The sequence below is a fragment of the Mirounga leonina genome, unplaced genomic scaffold (assembly GCF_011800145.1).
Source record: "Mirounga leonina isolate KUSES-001 unplaced genomic scaffold, KU_Mleo_1.0 Mir_53, whole genome shotgun sequence".
Classification (NCBI taxonomy): Eukaryota; Metazoa; Chordata; class Mammalia; order Carnivora; family Phocidae; genus Mirounga; species Mirounga leonina.
In genome coordinates this window covers 83,690,738-83,705,058 of record NW_023270807.1, presented here as the reverse complement: position 1 = coordinate 83,705,058, position 14,321 = coordinate 83,690,738, and the positions used below count along the sequence as shown (strand labels likewise).

General features: G+C 41.3%; 1 protein-coding gene across 10 annotated transcripts in view; it reads left to right on the top strand.

Annotated features, from left to right (window-relative positions):
* Positions 1 to 14,321, top strand: part of EPB41L2 (erythrocyte membrane protein band 4.1 like 2) — a 210,669-nt gene that overhangs the window by 127,467 nt on the left and 68,881 nt on the right. For all 10 annotated transcript variants that reach the window (XM_034990645.1, XM_034990644.1, XM_034990643.1 and 7 more), the window contains exon 4: positions 344 to 448. In XM_034990645.1, the coding sequence (XP_034846536.1) occupies positions 344 to 448 (105 nt within the window). The remainder of the gene's footprint in view (positions 1 to 343; positions 449 to 14,321) is intronic.

Here is a 14,321-nt window from a genome sequence, read left to right as displayed (position 1 = left end):
GAATTGAGGGAGGCAGTTTGGATATATTTCTGTACTATTTTAAAAATAAATGAACTCCTAGCACCTTACTTTTTGAGTCCTTTTTATATTTTTGTAGAGTAGGGAATAAAGCATAGAGCATTTGATCATGCTTTCATTCTAGAATTTATGCTTTGTATATGTGCTGCGGGGAGGGAGGATTCTAAAGTGAAAAAGTTGTTAATCACTCTTGTATTATAAAAGATTGGGAAACAAATATTTTATATTATGCTAAATAATGTTATCCGATGTGAAGTCCTTTATTTACAGTACTCATGGAATCTTTAGTGCTTGAAAAGTAAAGATACCATTTCTTTTCCCGCAGAAACGTGTGAAGGGACAAGTGTTATTTGACAAAGTGTGTGAACATCTCAATCTCCTGGAAAAGGACTACTTTGGACTTTTATTTCAGGAAAGCCCTGAGCAGAAAGTAAGTGAAATGATTTCAAGTTCATGTGTATCTTCTTAGAAAAATACTGTATTTTTTTCTTAAGCAGTATAAAACTTTGCTTTAAAATGATTTATGACATATTTTTATATTCATTGTAGAAATTTGGTAAATATTAAAAACCTGTGCAGAGAGAATCACCTATAACTTTTTGCTATTGTGTGTATGTTTTTCCACTAATACTGTAAGCAGACAGAATAGAATGTTTTATTCTGTGTTAAGTATTAGAGACTGAAAGAACTGATTTAAAAATTTTTTATGTTGAATTTTTAGCTCTTGAATTCACTTGTATGCTAGTACTTAAGCATGCCTAAAAAGCCGGGAAGGAAGCATATTGGAAGGAATGTCAAGAGTACCGATGTGTATTTATCTGGAGGCTTGGGAGGGCGCGTTTGCCTTGCTGTACAGACTGTGGTGGCTGTGTGGGGTGAATGTGGTCTTTGCCCTGTTGTTCGGTTACTGGGAGGCAAAAAAGGAGGTGGGGCCCAGCCTGACTCAGGTGGTAGATTTGACCAGCCAGGACCCTGTGCAAATCTGCCTGACACCAAGTGTGTTGAGATTGTTCTGCTCCAGGAATTTCCCAAGACACTAAGCAGGAGCATCGGAGTACTCTAATGCTTTAATGCTAAGCATTCGCATTCCAGGGAATGTCAGGGCTTCTCAGTTTCGTGTGTAAATTAAAGAGAGAACTATTAATCCAGTCTGGCAATTAACCAGATAACCTGCAGCCTTCTGTCTTAGTCGACTAGTTTGGGCATATCTAACAAAGTACCATAGACTGAGTGTTTATAAACAACACCAGAAGGCTGGGAAGGCCAAGATCAAGATGCCAACAGGTTCAGTGTCATATAGATAGGGCCTTCTGTGTCCTAACAAGTGGAAGGGATGAGGAGCTCTCTGATCCTCTTTTATGAGGGGACTTACTATACCCTAATCCATGAGGGCTCCACCTTCATGACCTTATCACCTCCCAAAGGCCTCACCTCCAAATACTGTCACGTTGGGGATTAGGTTTCAACATATGAATGGGGGGGGCCTCGCACATCCATTCAGTCTCTAGCACCCTTCTCCTTGTTAAGAAAGGACTGTTCCTCTTCTACTTGACTTTTGAGTAATGGGATGTAACTGTGGTGAAGATACTGAGTGTAGGACGGAAGGGTAAAGGTTTGGTCCCGTTGCACCCTAGAGTGAAGCCCTTTTAGGTCTGTTCGATTGTGGCTGTGGACAGACTCGCTGAGATGGTGCTGTCTGAGGATGCCCTCCCCAGCACCTGGTCACAGGGAAAGAAGTTCCTTCCTTGTATCTAACATTTATGTCACAGTCGATAGAACAAAATAGTCAGTAGATGCACATAGGTGGTGAAGTTTATTTGTCCACATGCTGTCATTGTTTATATGTCCTGGTAATGAAATACAGGGTATTAAGGGTAATAATTACATGTAAATTAAGTTTTCTCAATTTGCCTAGTCTTAAAGCTTTGATACTTAATTGTTGGTTTAATTCCACACTTAAATGAAAGACAATGAAATTGCATGCCTGCCTGCAGAATAGTATGCAAGTGTTCTTATTAGAATCCTGTTTAGAATGCTTTTCTCAGAAGTAGTAACATATTAGATATTCGACTAAGTAAACTAGGTGCTCTTTTTAGACCTGAAATTAAAAGGTGGTCTTGATAATATTTCTAACCATGTGCCCTTCTGCTGGTCCTCAAAACTGTCAAAGAGAAAGTGATGGGAATTTGGCTATCATTACCCACTTTTTCTGAGATTACATATGGGGAGGGTCGTAAGAGCATTCAAGCTTTGTGAAAGAGGGAAACCATCTAGTATGTTGTAAAACATGTAGAAAAACATGTTCTGTTAGTAGAAATAGGATATGCTACATAAAGACATCTGGTATTTCTGCAACCCTAGATTTACATAAGAAAGAGTGGTATTTAGGTAGTAGGATTCACTAGTTTTTATTTTTTAATTTTTTTATTTTTTTTTAAAGATTTTATTTATTTATTTGAGAGAGAATGAGATAGAGAGAGCATGAGAGGGGGGAGGGTCAGAGGGAGAAGCAGGCTCCCCGACGAGCCGGGAGCCCGATGCGGGACTCGATCCAGGGACTCCAGGATCATGACCTGAGCCGAAGGCAGTCGCTTAACCAACTGAGCCACCCAGGCGCCCCACTAGTTTTTATTTTTATGACTTCCAATACATGTGTCTAATCCATTTCTTTGACTTGAATCTCAGACTCTTCTTAACTGCATACTGTACACCGTGCTCAACTCTCTCAAGCAAACTGGCATCTTCCCCTTAAACTTCATGTGTCCCCTGAAGAGTGGATATTGGTCCCTTCCACTCTTTCCACTTCCTTCCATTGTTTATCAGTCAGAAAGGTCTGTCTTTTCTACTCGCTAACATCCCTCTCCTAGTTCTCTTGGTCCACATTTTTGCTTTGGTTTAGACTCCTGTCCTCTCTTGCTTTGACTATTTTATTAGCTTCCTATGTGGATGCACGGTCTGGTCCCTAGGATCACGCTTCACACTGCTGCTAGACTGAGTTCTCAGGAGTGCATATGGGATCTTGGCACTCCCTAGTTTAGCTCCATTGAATGGCTCCAATCTAACCCTCTTAGTATGGTTGATAAGGCTCTACTTCATTTGTTTCATTTCTCAGTAACCAACCACATACAGTCTGGATTCACTCCACACCAAGGTCTCTCCTAACAAGAACCTTCCTCCTTTTTTTTTTTTTTTTTTTAATTTGAATGCCTACTTAAGATTTAAGTATCCACCTCTAGGCGATTTACCTTGACCACTTTCCACCATCATTTCTCCTCCTCCCCACTCAAGGAGAGTTGACCATTTCTTCCATCTGTTATCTAGACATTTAGCACAAATCTTATTTGGGTCAGTCTTTCTTCCCATTACTGTAGGAACTCCATACTCTTTTATCTGTGTAATCTCAGTCTATGTAGACATCAACAAATATTTATTAAATACTGCCTTTGTGCCATCTCACACCCAATAGGATGGCCACTAGCAAAAATATAAAATAAGAAGTGTTAGCAAGGATATGAAGAAATTGGGACCCTTGTGCATTGGTAGTGGGAATATTAAATCGTGTAGCTATTGCAGAAAACAGTATAGAGGTCACTCAGAAAATTATAAATAGAACTATATGATCCAGCAATCCCACTACTGGGTATATATCCAAATGAACTGAAAGCAGGATCTTGAAGAGAGATTTGCACACCCATGTTCATTGCAGCATTACTCACAATAGCCAAGAGGTGGAAGCAACCCAGTGTCCACCGATGAATGAATTGGATAAACAAAATGTGGTGAATGGAATATTATGGAGCCTTAAAGAAGGAAATCCTGTCACATGCTATAACATGGATGAACCTACAGGATATTAAGTGAAATAAGCCAGTCACAAAAAGACAAGCACTGTGATTCCATTTATAGGAGGTATCCATAGTCAAGCTCATGGAAACAGAAGGTAGAACGGTGTTTGCCAAGGACTGGGGCAGGGGGGGAAATGGGGAGCTGTTGTTCAGTGGGTATAGAGTTTCAATTTTGCACAATGAAAGAGTTTCAGAATCTGTTGCACAATAATGTGAATATAGTTAGCACTGCTGAACTATATGCTAAAAAAATAGAAGATGGTAAACTTTAGGTTAAAAACACTCCCTGCATGCAAACCAATGTACTACTGCATACTACTGCAAATCTAACAGTAAATAGTTAGGACAAAGACTCTGCCTTCACGGATATCCCCACTTATGTTCCGTGAAAAACTGAGTTATTAAATTTTGATTACCACTCTGTAGGAAAGGGTATTAATGGTGAGGACGGCTAGGAGAGAATGCTGCTAAAGGAAGGAGTGACCTAAAGCGGGTGGGCTTGGGCTGCCAGGGGGACTGAATGAGAGGGATTTGAACAGCACTGCTCACCCAAAGCAGGACGTGGCCTCAGTTGAAGTTGTGGTAGCAAAAGACAAAGAATTTTTCTTAAGATTTATTTCTCTATTAGAGAAACATGGGGCTCGATCCCAGGACCCTGAGATTATGACCTGAACTGAAACCAAGAGTCTGACACTTCATCGACTGAGCCACCCAGACGCCCCAATCAAGTAAAGAATTTAAGAGAGATTAAGGAAGGAGATAGAATCAATCTGATGACATAACACCATAAGGCCTGGATTTCTGGATGGATGGAGGTGCCATTTAGTGAGTCAGTGAGGGCCCGGTCAGGGGGATGGCAGGGTATATCATGAGTGTCATTTTAAGACATGTTGACTTTAGGTCAGATAACAACTTTTGGAAGAACAAGTAAATTTTATATATGCTTTAAAGAGTGGGTGCTCGGGGTGCTTGGGTGACTCAGTCAGCTGAGCATCCGACTCTTAATTTCCACTGAAGTCATGATCTCAGGGTTGTGAGATTGAGCCCCACATCAGGCTCTGCGCTGGGTGTGGAGCCTGCCTAAGATTCTCTCCCTTCCTCTCCCTCCCTGTTTCCCTCATGGGGAGTGGCTGCTCGCACAGAAGAAATTCTCCAGGTGGAACTAACTCCAGAGTTGAGTGGGATGGTTCTATTTCTGGGTGGGAATATCCTATTTATATTGAGGCTCCTAGTTAGGCATACTTATTTATAACTTGATTTAAAAAGATGCCAGATGGCTTTTATCATAAAAAATATTCCGAACAGGGGCTTCAGGGTGGCTCATTCAGTTAAACGTCTGACTCTTGTTCTCGGCTTAGATCTTGATCTCAGGGTTGTGAGTTTGTGAGCCCCAGGCTGGGCTCCATGCTGGGCATGGAGCCTACTTTAAAAAACAACAACAACAACAACAAAAAAACACAAATAAAAGAGACGTGACTATTCATAGCTAATCATTCTGGGATTCTCACAATGCACCAGGCACTATTTTAGCACTTCACACATGTTGTCTCATACAACCCTAAAAGGTTGGTATTATTAACCACACTTTATAAATATAGAAAGTTGAGGCATAGAGAAGTTAAATAATTAACCCAAGGCCACCGAGGCAGTAAATATTGAGGGTAAGATTCAAAACCAGGTAAACTAGGAAGGAAAAAAATAGAAAATGCAACAGTTCTTAACTGTGAGCAATTGGCAAGTTGGAAGGAGGAGTTGGGTACTTGTCTTGAAGCTCTGTTTTCTCAGCAAGCACAGTGTTTTAACTTACATCATGGATTAATTTCGGTTGGCTTTGTGGGGAATGCTGATGATCCTGGGAAAGCTAGGCAAAAAACATTTTTTGGAAGGTCTTGTATCTTGTGCTAAGGAATCTAGGCTTTTATCCTGATATGAAGGGTTTTTAGAAAGTGACATGGCCAGGGACACCTGGGTGGCTCAGTCGGTTTCGGCTCAGGTCATGATCCCATGGTCCTGGGATTGAGTCCCATAAGGAGCCTGCTTCTCCCTCTGCCTGCCTCTGTCCCTCTCTCTCTGATAAATAAAATCTAAAAAAAAAAAAAAAAAAATGGTGACATGGCCAGATTTGCATTTCAGAAAGCGTAATCTGTTGGTGGTGTGAAGGGAGATTATAGGGGACTGAGAGCCGAGGCAGGAAGGTCAGTTGTCTAGTCCAGAGGTGATAGAAACTAGGGCAGTGACATGAGGAGGAAAGACGAAGAGACAGATACTAAGTAGGGAATGTCTGTAGATGACTTTGTGACCCATCATCTCTGCGGCATGAGGGTGATGGGGGGTTTGGGGGTAAGTCCCACGCTTGGGGCTTGGGTAGCTGGGGAGCTTATTGGGGACTTTTACACTGGGACTTTGGGGGAGGAACAGCAGTTTGGGGTTGGGGGCAGAGATAAAATCTCATTTTCATTTTGCTAAGTTGGAAATGCTTGTAGGCTGTTGGCTAGATGATGTTTGGGGATCAGGGAGTAGGTGAGGGGTAAGGAAAGTTAACAGTAAAGAATTTGAGAGTGGGATGGGGGCGCCTGGGTGGCTCAGTCGGTTAAGTGTCTGCCTTTGGCTCAGGTCATGATCCCGGGGTCCTGCGATCGAGCCCCGAGTCGGGCTCCCAGCTTAGCAAGGACTCTGCTTCTCCCTCTCTTGCTGCCCTCCCCCCCCCCCCGACTCTGCTCCTGCTCTCTCTCGCTTGCTCTCAAATAAATAAATAAAATCTTAAAAAAAAAAAGCATGTGAGAGTGGGTATAAAGTATTATTTAAGGAAAGCTGGCTGTGAGGAGAAGGACAGGTGGGAGAATGACAAGAGAATGTAGACCAGCACCGTCCAATTGAACTTTCCGTGATGATGAGATATTCTAGACCTGCTCTGTCTATCTAGTATGGCAGCCTCTAGCCACGGACGGCTACTGATCCCTTGAAATATGGCTGGTGTGACTGAGGAAGTGAAGTGAAATTTTATTCATTAGTACAGGTTTAAATTTTAAGTAGTCTTTTGTGACTGCTGGCTATTATATAGGACAGTGCAGCGCGTTTACTAAGGATTTTGGGGGTTGACAGATTTGCTTGGATGGAAAGAACTTCGACTTCGGCTGTGGGAATGCCCGAGGAAAGGGTGAGGTTGGAGAGAGAGGAAGAAAGGATGATGGAAGGTTCCGAAGTCAAGAGGCTAAGCCTTGAATAAAGTGGGCAGCCTCATACCCTGAGTCTGTAAGGAGTAAGCTCAGGAGTGGTGAGCTGGAAGTCAGTCTTTGTCAAGTGAGGTGAGGCCTCAAAGCTCTGAGAAATAGAGGGTGGAATCCTCTGCTAAGAGTGACTAGGGGGTAGCACTGGGGACCCAGAGAGGCCGACGACTAAGGACAGGTATGTGGATTGCTGTTGACAGTGCAGCCAAGATTGGAGATCGTACAGTTGGGATGGCAACAGACTAAATCGGTGTGTGCCACCTGCACCCTGGGTGTAATAGTGGAGAAATGGAGTATCGTGGGGGTTCCCAGTTGGCTGTGTTCACGGTGGTTACTATAATTTGGACAGAAGATCTTGAAAACTGGAACTGCTGCTGGGATGGTAATCTAGCTGATTATTCACGGGGGACCCGGGAGGGAACATAACTGAAGCTGAACTGGGCTAACAGTTTGGGAGAAGATGGCTGGAGCCAAGGGATGAAAGTCCAAAGAAGCTGAAGAGCAGGTGTAGTGACAATAAATGGGTAGAAAACTTAGAAGGAGAGGAAGAGGTTGTATCTGAGAATGGGATGATGAAGTCTAACGAGGTGGAGCATTCTGTATGATGACAGGACCTCGCGTTCAGCATGAGCAGGGATGGCCGGAGTCCAGGAGAGGCTCAGGTCCTTGAGGCAGAGAATATTAGGATAAAGTTAAGTTTGGAGGGGTTCTATATAGGATCCTCACTGACAAAAAAAAAAAAATGCTAATGTTAAATAAGGAACTCCTAAGTCCTTATTTTACTTTGTAGTTTCTCTTGTGAAACGGGAGATGAAAATGCCCTTACAGTTAGGCACACACTTTGTTATCTAGGCTTTAACGTAGAACATTGAGGGAATAAACAGTGGGGTGTCTTTTCTGAGATAGAAACTTTTCAGAACATTTTCTTAAACTCTAAAGTTAAAAAAAAAACTAATAGAACTCTCACATGTAGTTGGCAGTATATTTTTCATATATAATCTGATAGGCTTTCATAACTTTTGTATAATTTTTTTTATTCCTTCTCAGAGATGTAAACAAAATTCAGTCCTCAAGACATCTAGGCAAAAGAACTCTTATTTTTCTAATATAGATTTGAATGGTGTCCTAAATTTTTCCACAGAATATCATTACCATTGTATCAGCTTAGCTTAATGAGTCCTGTTGTGTTTGAAACCCATACAGTTTCAACAATAGGATGCTATAGGGTAAAGGAATTTAAGCCGCTTGCTTCATGCTGAATATTACCTGTATTTATAGAAGTTTCAGTCACTTATCTCGACATGAATTGAAGGTGAGGTTAAGCCATAGTTATTTGTATGAAAATTTTCCATGGAGAGAAAATCTAAACTTTCCTTCGATTTTAGTGTAGTACTGTGTCTCATGGTTGAGATCTTGAGTTGGAAGCCTTTCAATTTACTCTAAGTATGAAAATCTATCATTATTAGTGTTAGAACTTTTTAATGTCTCTTGAGAAGTTTTATGTAAACTTTACTATGGAAAATGCCGTTAAAAATATGTGGAATCAAGCAACATGTTACTCGTTTATATATGGAATTTCAAGTCCATATAGTTCTTGTATTCCTGTCTAACTGGAACCATCATTAAGGGTTTTGGACTCTCTTTAAAGGGAAAAATATTGTCTTGAATTTTTGATGTTAATAGAGTTTGGTATCTGGCCCAGTGATTATGTTATTTTGCTTCAAGCCATATTGAAAGAGGAGCTTATTAGAAGTGTAGTTGATATCCACAGCTAACTTTATGAAAATGGATTAAAGTGTTTGTCTGATAGCCTGACCATTTCCCTCCAGAAACTAGAAAAACACAACTATTAGACTCTTTGTCATATATAAACTATTCTTTAATAAAACTCTATATTCAGCCTAGTGGTACCTTCTAATACCATAAGCAGAAGTTTGAGTCATGTTCTCCCAAATGCATAGTGAACATTCTGCTGTAACGTAGAAAGTCTGTAACTTTTCTGCTAACACCAGCATTAGGGTGGTGTTCTGTTAGACCTAATTTAGGCAGAGGTATAATAAAAGGGATCTGCTTCAGTGCTATAAATTCTTAAGGGAAATTGCAGATTTTAGGCAAACTTACTTATACTTTTAACGTTTGGTAATACAGGGTCGGGTGAATTTAATGTCTCTCACCTGGCCAGATTGACAAGCACCAAGCATGAGTGAGGAAGGCACAGCTAAGCATTTTGAAAAACTTCTAACACTGGGGTCTTAGCATCCAGCCTGAAAGGGAATCAGGCGAGATGGATGTTTCTTGGGGGCGGGGGGAGGGCGGGATTTGGATGTAGATGTTGTGAGGGTGTCCTGGGTCCATATCTAGGTCTGCTCTGCTCAGTGGCCTGCAGACCACTGAGGACCACAAATGGGTTGCTGTTGGTTGATGGGCTTGGCTGTTCTTTGTCAGGTGAAAGTGGTTAGCACCTTGGTGGAATAAAGACTGTAGGGCTTGACATTATTGGATACAGCTGTTTAGAGTGATGGGTGGAGTTCAAAGACACAGGAACGTGGAAGGCAGTGTGATGTGCTAGGGCTTTCTGCAGGAGGCTGTCAACAATAGAATATTTAGCCAGTGAAGCCTGGGCATCTACTGGTCAAGCCAGTTAAAGGACTTGAAAAATGTCTCTCTACCTTTGACTTCTGGGAAAAGACATTAAAAGCAATCTGTGGCTATACTGCTCAAAGGGTGATCCAGGGGGCCCCAGCATTGGCACTACCTAGAATTTGTTAGAAAGGAAAATTCCAGGTCCTTACGGTGGACGTACTGAGTTGTAATCTGCGTTTTGGCCAGATCTTCAGGGGACTCGGGTAAACCTTTAAGGTTTGAGAAGCACCGATGTAGGGGATCACTTTGAGGTGACAGAATTGTAGAGGTTTGGAATGTTACAAAAGCCAAGGGAGTAGTGGGCCCTAATAAGCCCAAGTGGCTCATGGTTCCAGAAGTGTGCCAACAGCTGTAGCCAGTTAGGTAGGCGTTAGGCCATTCCCATTATTCGTGGACATTTAGACCGTGTAGTCTCAGAGGTTCTTCCTAACACTAGCATCCTGTGAATCTAAATGTAATGATTTGTGATCAGGGCTTTATCTTTTTGTAGATGTTTTTGTTGTTAGAGGATAATTGAAAATCACTTTTTTTTAAACCCTTTTTCTGGTAACAGGTATTAGAAGTGTTGTAGAGAAGACTTGGTTAACCAAGACTGTTTCACCCTCAGATTTGTAGTGATCAGGAGTAGGGTAAAGGAGCTTCTCTAACTGATAGAAGGACTTCAGTGTAAAAAGAAATATGTGTATAGATATTTGCTTTGCTCCTTAGATTTCTGTAACCTAAGGCAGGTTTTTGTTTTGTTTTTAACCTTTTTTTGTGTCACTTATTCCTTTGGCAGTCTAGTGAATTCTATGACAAAGCTAAAGGTACTGCTGATATTAACCAGGCTTTTTTCTCCTACATTCATAATTGATGGTAATGCTAAATTTCAATGAGAGGTTAGTGGAAGTGAAGATACATCATTTGTCCCCCCAACTGATTCATAGTCTTCCCGTTTCATGTTCTAAGATGATTCAATAACACTGGGTTCTAGGACTCCATTTTAATTTTAGTTTACTTCTGTTGGAAGCCTGTGATAGGATTCCTTGTAATTTTTATTTATTCCTTGGTTTCCCTGATGTTCATTCAGAAAATAAATATGTATTGAGTTCATACTTTGGGTACAGAGTGGGGGTAAAAAGGGGAAGGTGAGGAGAAGGATACCAGATTGAGTGAATGAATGTCCCTGTCCTTAAGTGTAGCTGCCAATATACTTTTATTTCTAAGAATCCAAGATAAATTTTATTGACATCCGGTGTGGGTTTTAGCTCTTTTTAGCTTTGCATTGTTGCCTATACCTTAAAGTTTGGGAAACACTGAGAAAAATCCCTATTTTGCGTGATTATGAATTGCCTGCAACTGTCACTTAAGACAGAGATTCTCAGGCCCCTTCCCTGGAGAATGTTTCAGGTGGGCCGTGGGTAAATCTGTCTTTTTAACAAATTTGCCAGATGGATTCTTATCAGGCAAAACGTAGTAAAGGTTAGCTAGATAATACTTTAACATGTACATAGAAGGCTATGGACTAGTCATACTGGTAATTAGAGAAGGGATTGTGCTGTTTAATGTGTAGCCTTTGTTTCCACGAAGATTCTTTCCTATAGAAGGACAGCTTAAAGGGCTGACATTATCCAGACAGTTTTCTCTAAGAAAAAGGGGACTGATTTTTATTTCATCTGGCCCATGAATATAGAGTGTCTGATTTATTAATTTTTTAGAAATAATCATATAACTATTAACTTCTTTAATCTAGGTAACATATCACCTTTGGAAATATAAAACTGTATGAAGAAGGGATATCTCTCCAAAGGGGATAGGTCAATTTATCATTGCAAAAAAGCCCATCTGTTAAAGGCACTGGGTAAAGGACTTTGCATTTGTACTTAACTCTTCAGGAGGCATTTGAAGGAATGGTTGAAAAGAACTACCCTATGAGGTACATACTGTGATCCTCATCTAGAATTGAGCAAACTGAGGCTAAAGGAAGCCAAAGAATGAGCCCAAGGTCACAGAGTTGGTGAAAGCCAGAATTGGACTCCATGTAGCTCTCATTCCAAAGTCTATATATATGGTGGCCAAATCTTTAAAAGAATTGGAATTTTGCACCATCATCTCTCATGGTGGGGGGGGTATGTGTGTACATGTGTGTGTCCGTGCATGCACATTCATATACCCGTGTGCATTTATGCCCTTCTTGGTGTTTTTTTTCCCTCCTTTTGTGTCTACTTCTTGATCCATCCAGCACTCTTCAAGTGTCAAAACCAAGAAGTTTATTTTTATTTGCTAAGTATTTATTTGTTATATATTTAGATGTTATATGTTATTAATTTGTAGTTGATAATGCAGATAATAGACTTGTATTTCTTTTAAAAGTCACATTGTCATTTTTTTGCCTTTTTACTTATGAATTTATGACCCTAGATGATAAAATTCTATCCTACTCAGGATCTTGGTACTCATTGGAGCTAATTATTCATATAAAAGCAACCCTAAAAAAAAAATACTATAACTTGTGGTTTTTTAAGATGACCAGAGCATGGCAGTGGGCAGATTATCAGTCAACAGCTATTAATTTAGTACTTACTGGTTGTCTAAAGCTGCTAAGTACTGTGGAGGAAGTACAAGGAATAGGGTCTACGATTACCCTTACAAAGTTGTGTGAGGGAGGAGGAGGCCTCCTGACCTCGGTGGGAGCAGAGCTCACAGTGTGGAAGTGAGCGTGGTGAGCAAAGGGAAACCAGTAGGTGAGTGGCAGGAGTCCCTTCTGCAGCTGCTGTTTGGTCACAGCAGGTAAACTCGGCCCACTTCGTGTGTGGGTAGGGATCTGAAAAAAGGGAAAGAAGCCACTTCAGCCTTTCAATATTCTGGCTGGCCATACTGTGGAAAGTGGCCGGGAGAATGACACCGCGTCTGCATCTGGCTGGCTGGTGCAAGGAAACTTCTCACTCATTCTCCTGGGCCCGTAGAGCTCTTTGACTCTCCATGCTGTGCAGAAACCCAGCAGGGAATTTGTGCAAGGGATTGGGGCTGCAGGTGAGAGTGGAAGGTGCCGAGTGACTGGGACACAGGGTTATTCCTTGGGGTCACAGAAGATGACGCTGCTCCCGCCGTTCTCCTCCGCCTTCTTCTGCGGCCAGGCATCTGTAGCAACTGTCACATAGTGAAACCAGAGACCTAGAAGGGTCTGTCTAGTCGTTTCAGACCAGTGAAGTCATTTCCCTTCTACTCTCTTCTTTCTCTGTGTTCATGTTTTGAGGGGATCCCCCCCTTCAGTTGAGCAGCCGTTGTCTCTGATTCAGTTTCCTTACTGTGGTTGTTGCTTCCCTGGATGAAATGCCGTAACACATCCGACCCTCCTTCGCCTCTTCCCCAGCTTCTCCCCTGCCTGGGCTAGAGACTGAATGATGTGTTTTTCTCGCTCTTGCGCACGCCTCATAGCCGGCCATTTGTGAGCCGGCTGTTGGGACAGCAGCTGCAGGGCAAGGAAACTGAATGCCAGGCTCTTTCTTAAGGGGAGAATTCGAGCTGCTTCCTAACTTAGCACCGGAGGTACCATTGGAGCATCCCCCTGGCCCTCCTCGTCAATGGGGCCATGCAGCTGGGACACCAGTAATATGAAACTTAACCAAGCTCTGGTAGTTCTTTATTGAGACATTTGAATATCACCAGTGTTAAAACAGAGCATGCACACCTTGGATCCTTGCTGCCCTGAGTGCAAGCCATGAGCAGTGTAGTAAAACCCGGGGGGTCTATGCGGCTTTGTTGCAAAGCCTCCTGTTACTACTTTTTAATAGTGGGAGTTAATGTTCTGTTATACCAATTCAGTATATTGTTAAGACAGTGGGCTGTTATTTTCTGTCTAACAACAGACATCTTAATTATTTGCTGTATATATCTGAAGAAAATTCTGTTTAAGCACAGATGTTACATTATTTGGGATACTTTTAGAATGAATGAAACTTATTTATTGTAAAGCCAATTATAGTTGACTCTTGAATAACATAGGTTTGAACAGTGTGGGTCCACTTATGCAGAGATTTCTTCCAATAATACAGGATGGTTCTGTATCTGCTCGTGATTTTCTTGACATTTTCTTTTCTCTTGCTTACTTTATTATAAGAATACAATGTGTAATACATATAACATATAAAATATGCATTAATTGACCTGTTTATGTTGTTGGTAAGGCTTCTGGTCAACGGTAGGCTATGGCAGTTAAGTTTTGGGGGAGTCAAAAAAAGTATATGTGGATTTTTGACTGTATGTGGGGGTCAGCACCCCTAACCTCCACAATATTTAAAACTCAACTATTTCAATCAGTATATAGTTCCAATTTGGTCATTTTTGCTTTAAGATATAGTGGTTTCCTAGAATTTTTTTATATTAACTTTCTCAAAGGGTAGAAAGGGGGAAGTGAAAGGGAGTTCCTTATGATTTGACTTCCCACTTCACGTGAAATTTAAAAAGGATGTTACATGAAGAGCAGGAAGGACACGATCAGCTCCAATCTGATGGTACTTCTCCATAGCATTGTATAGTTGCAGGGAAAAAGAAAGTTTAGAAGTTGGCTTTAGGAGTTGAGATAATTGTGTTGGATTGGGGTGTATAT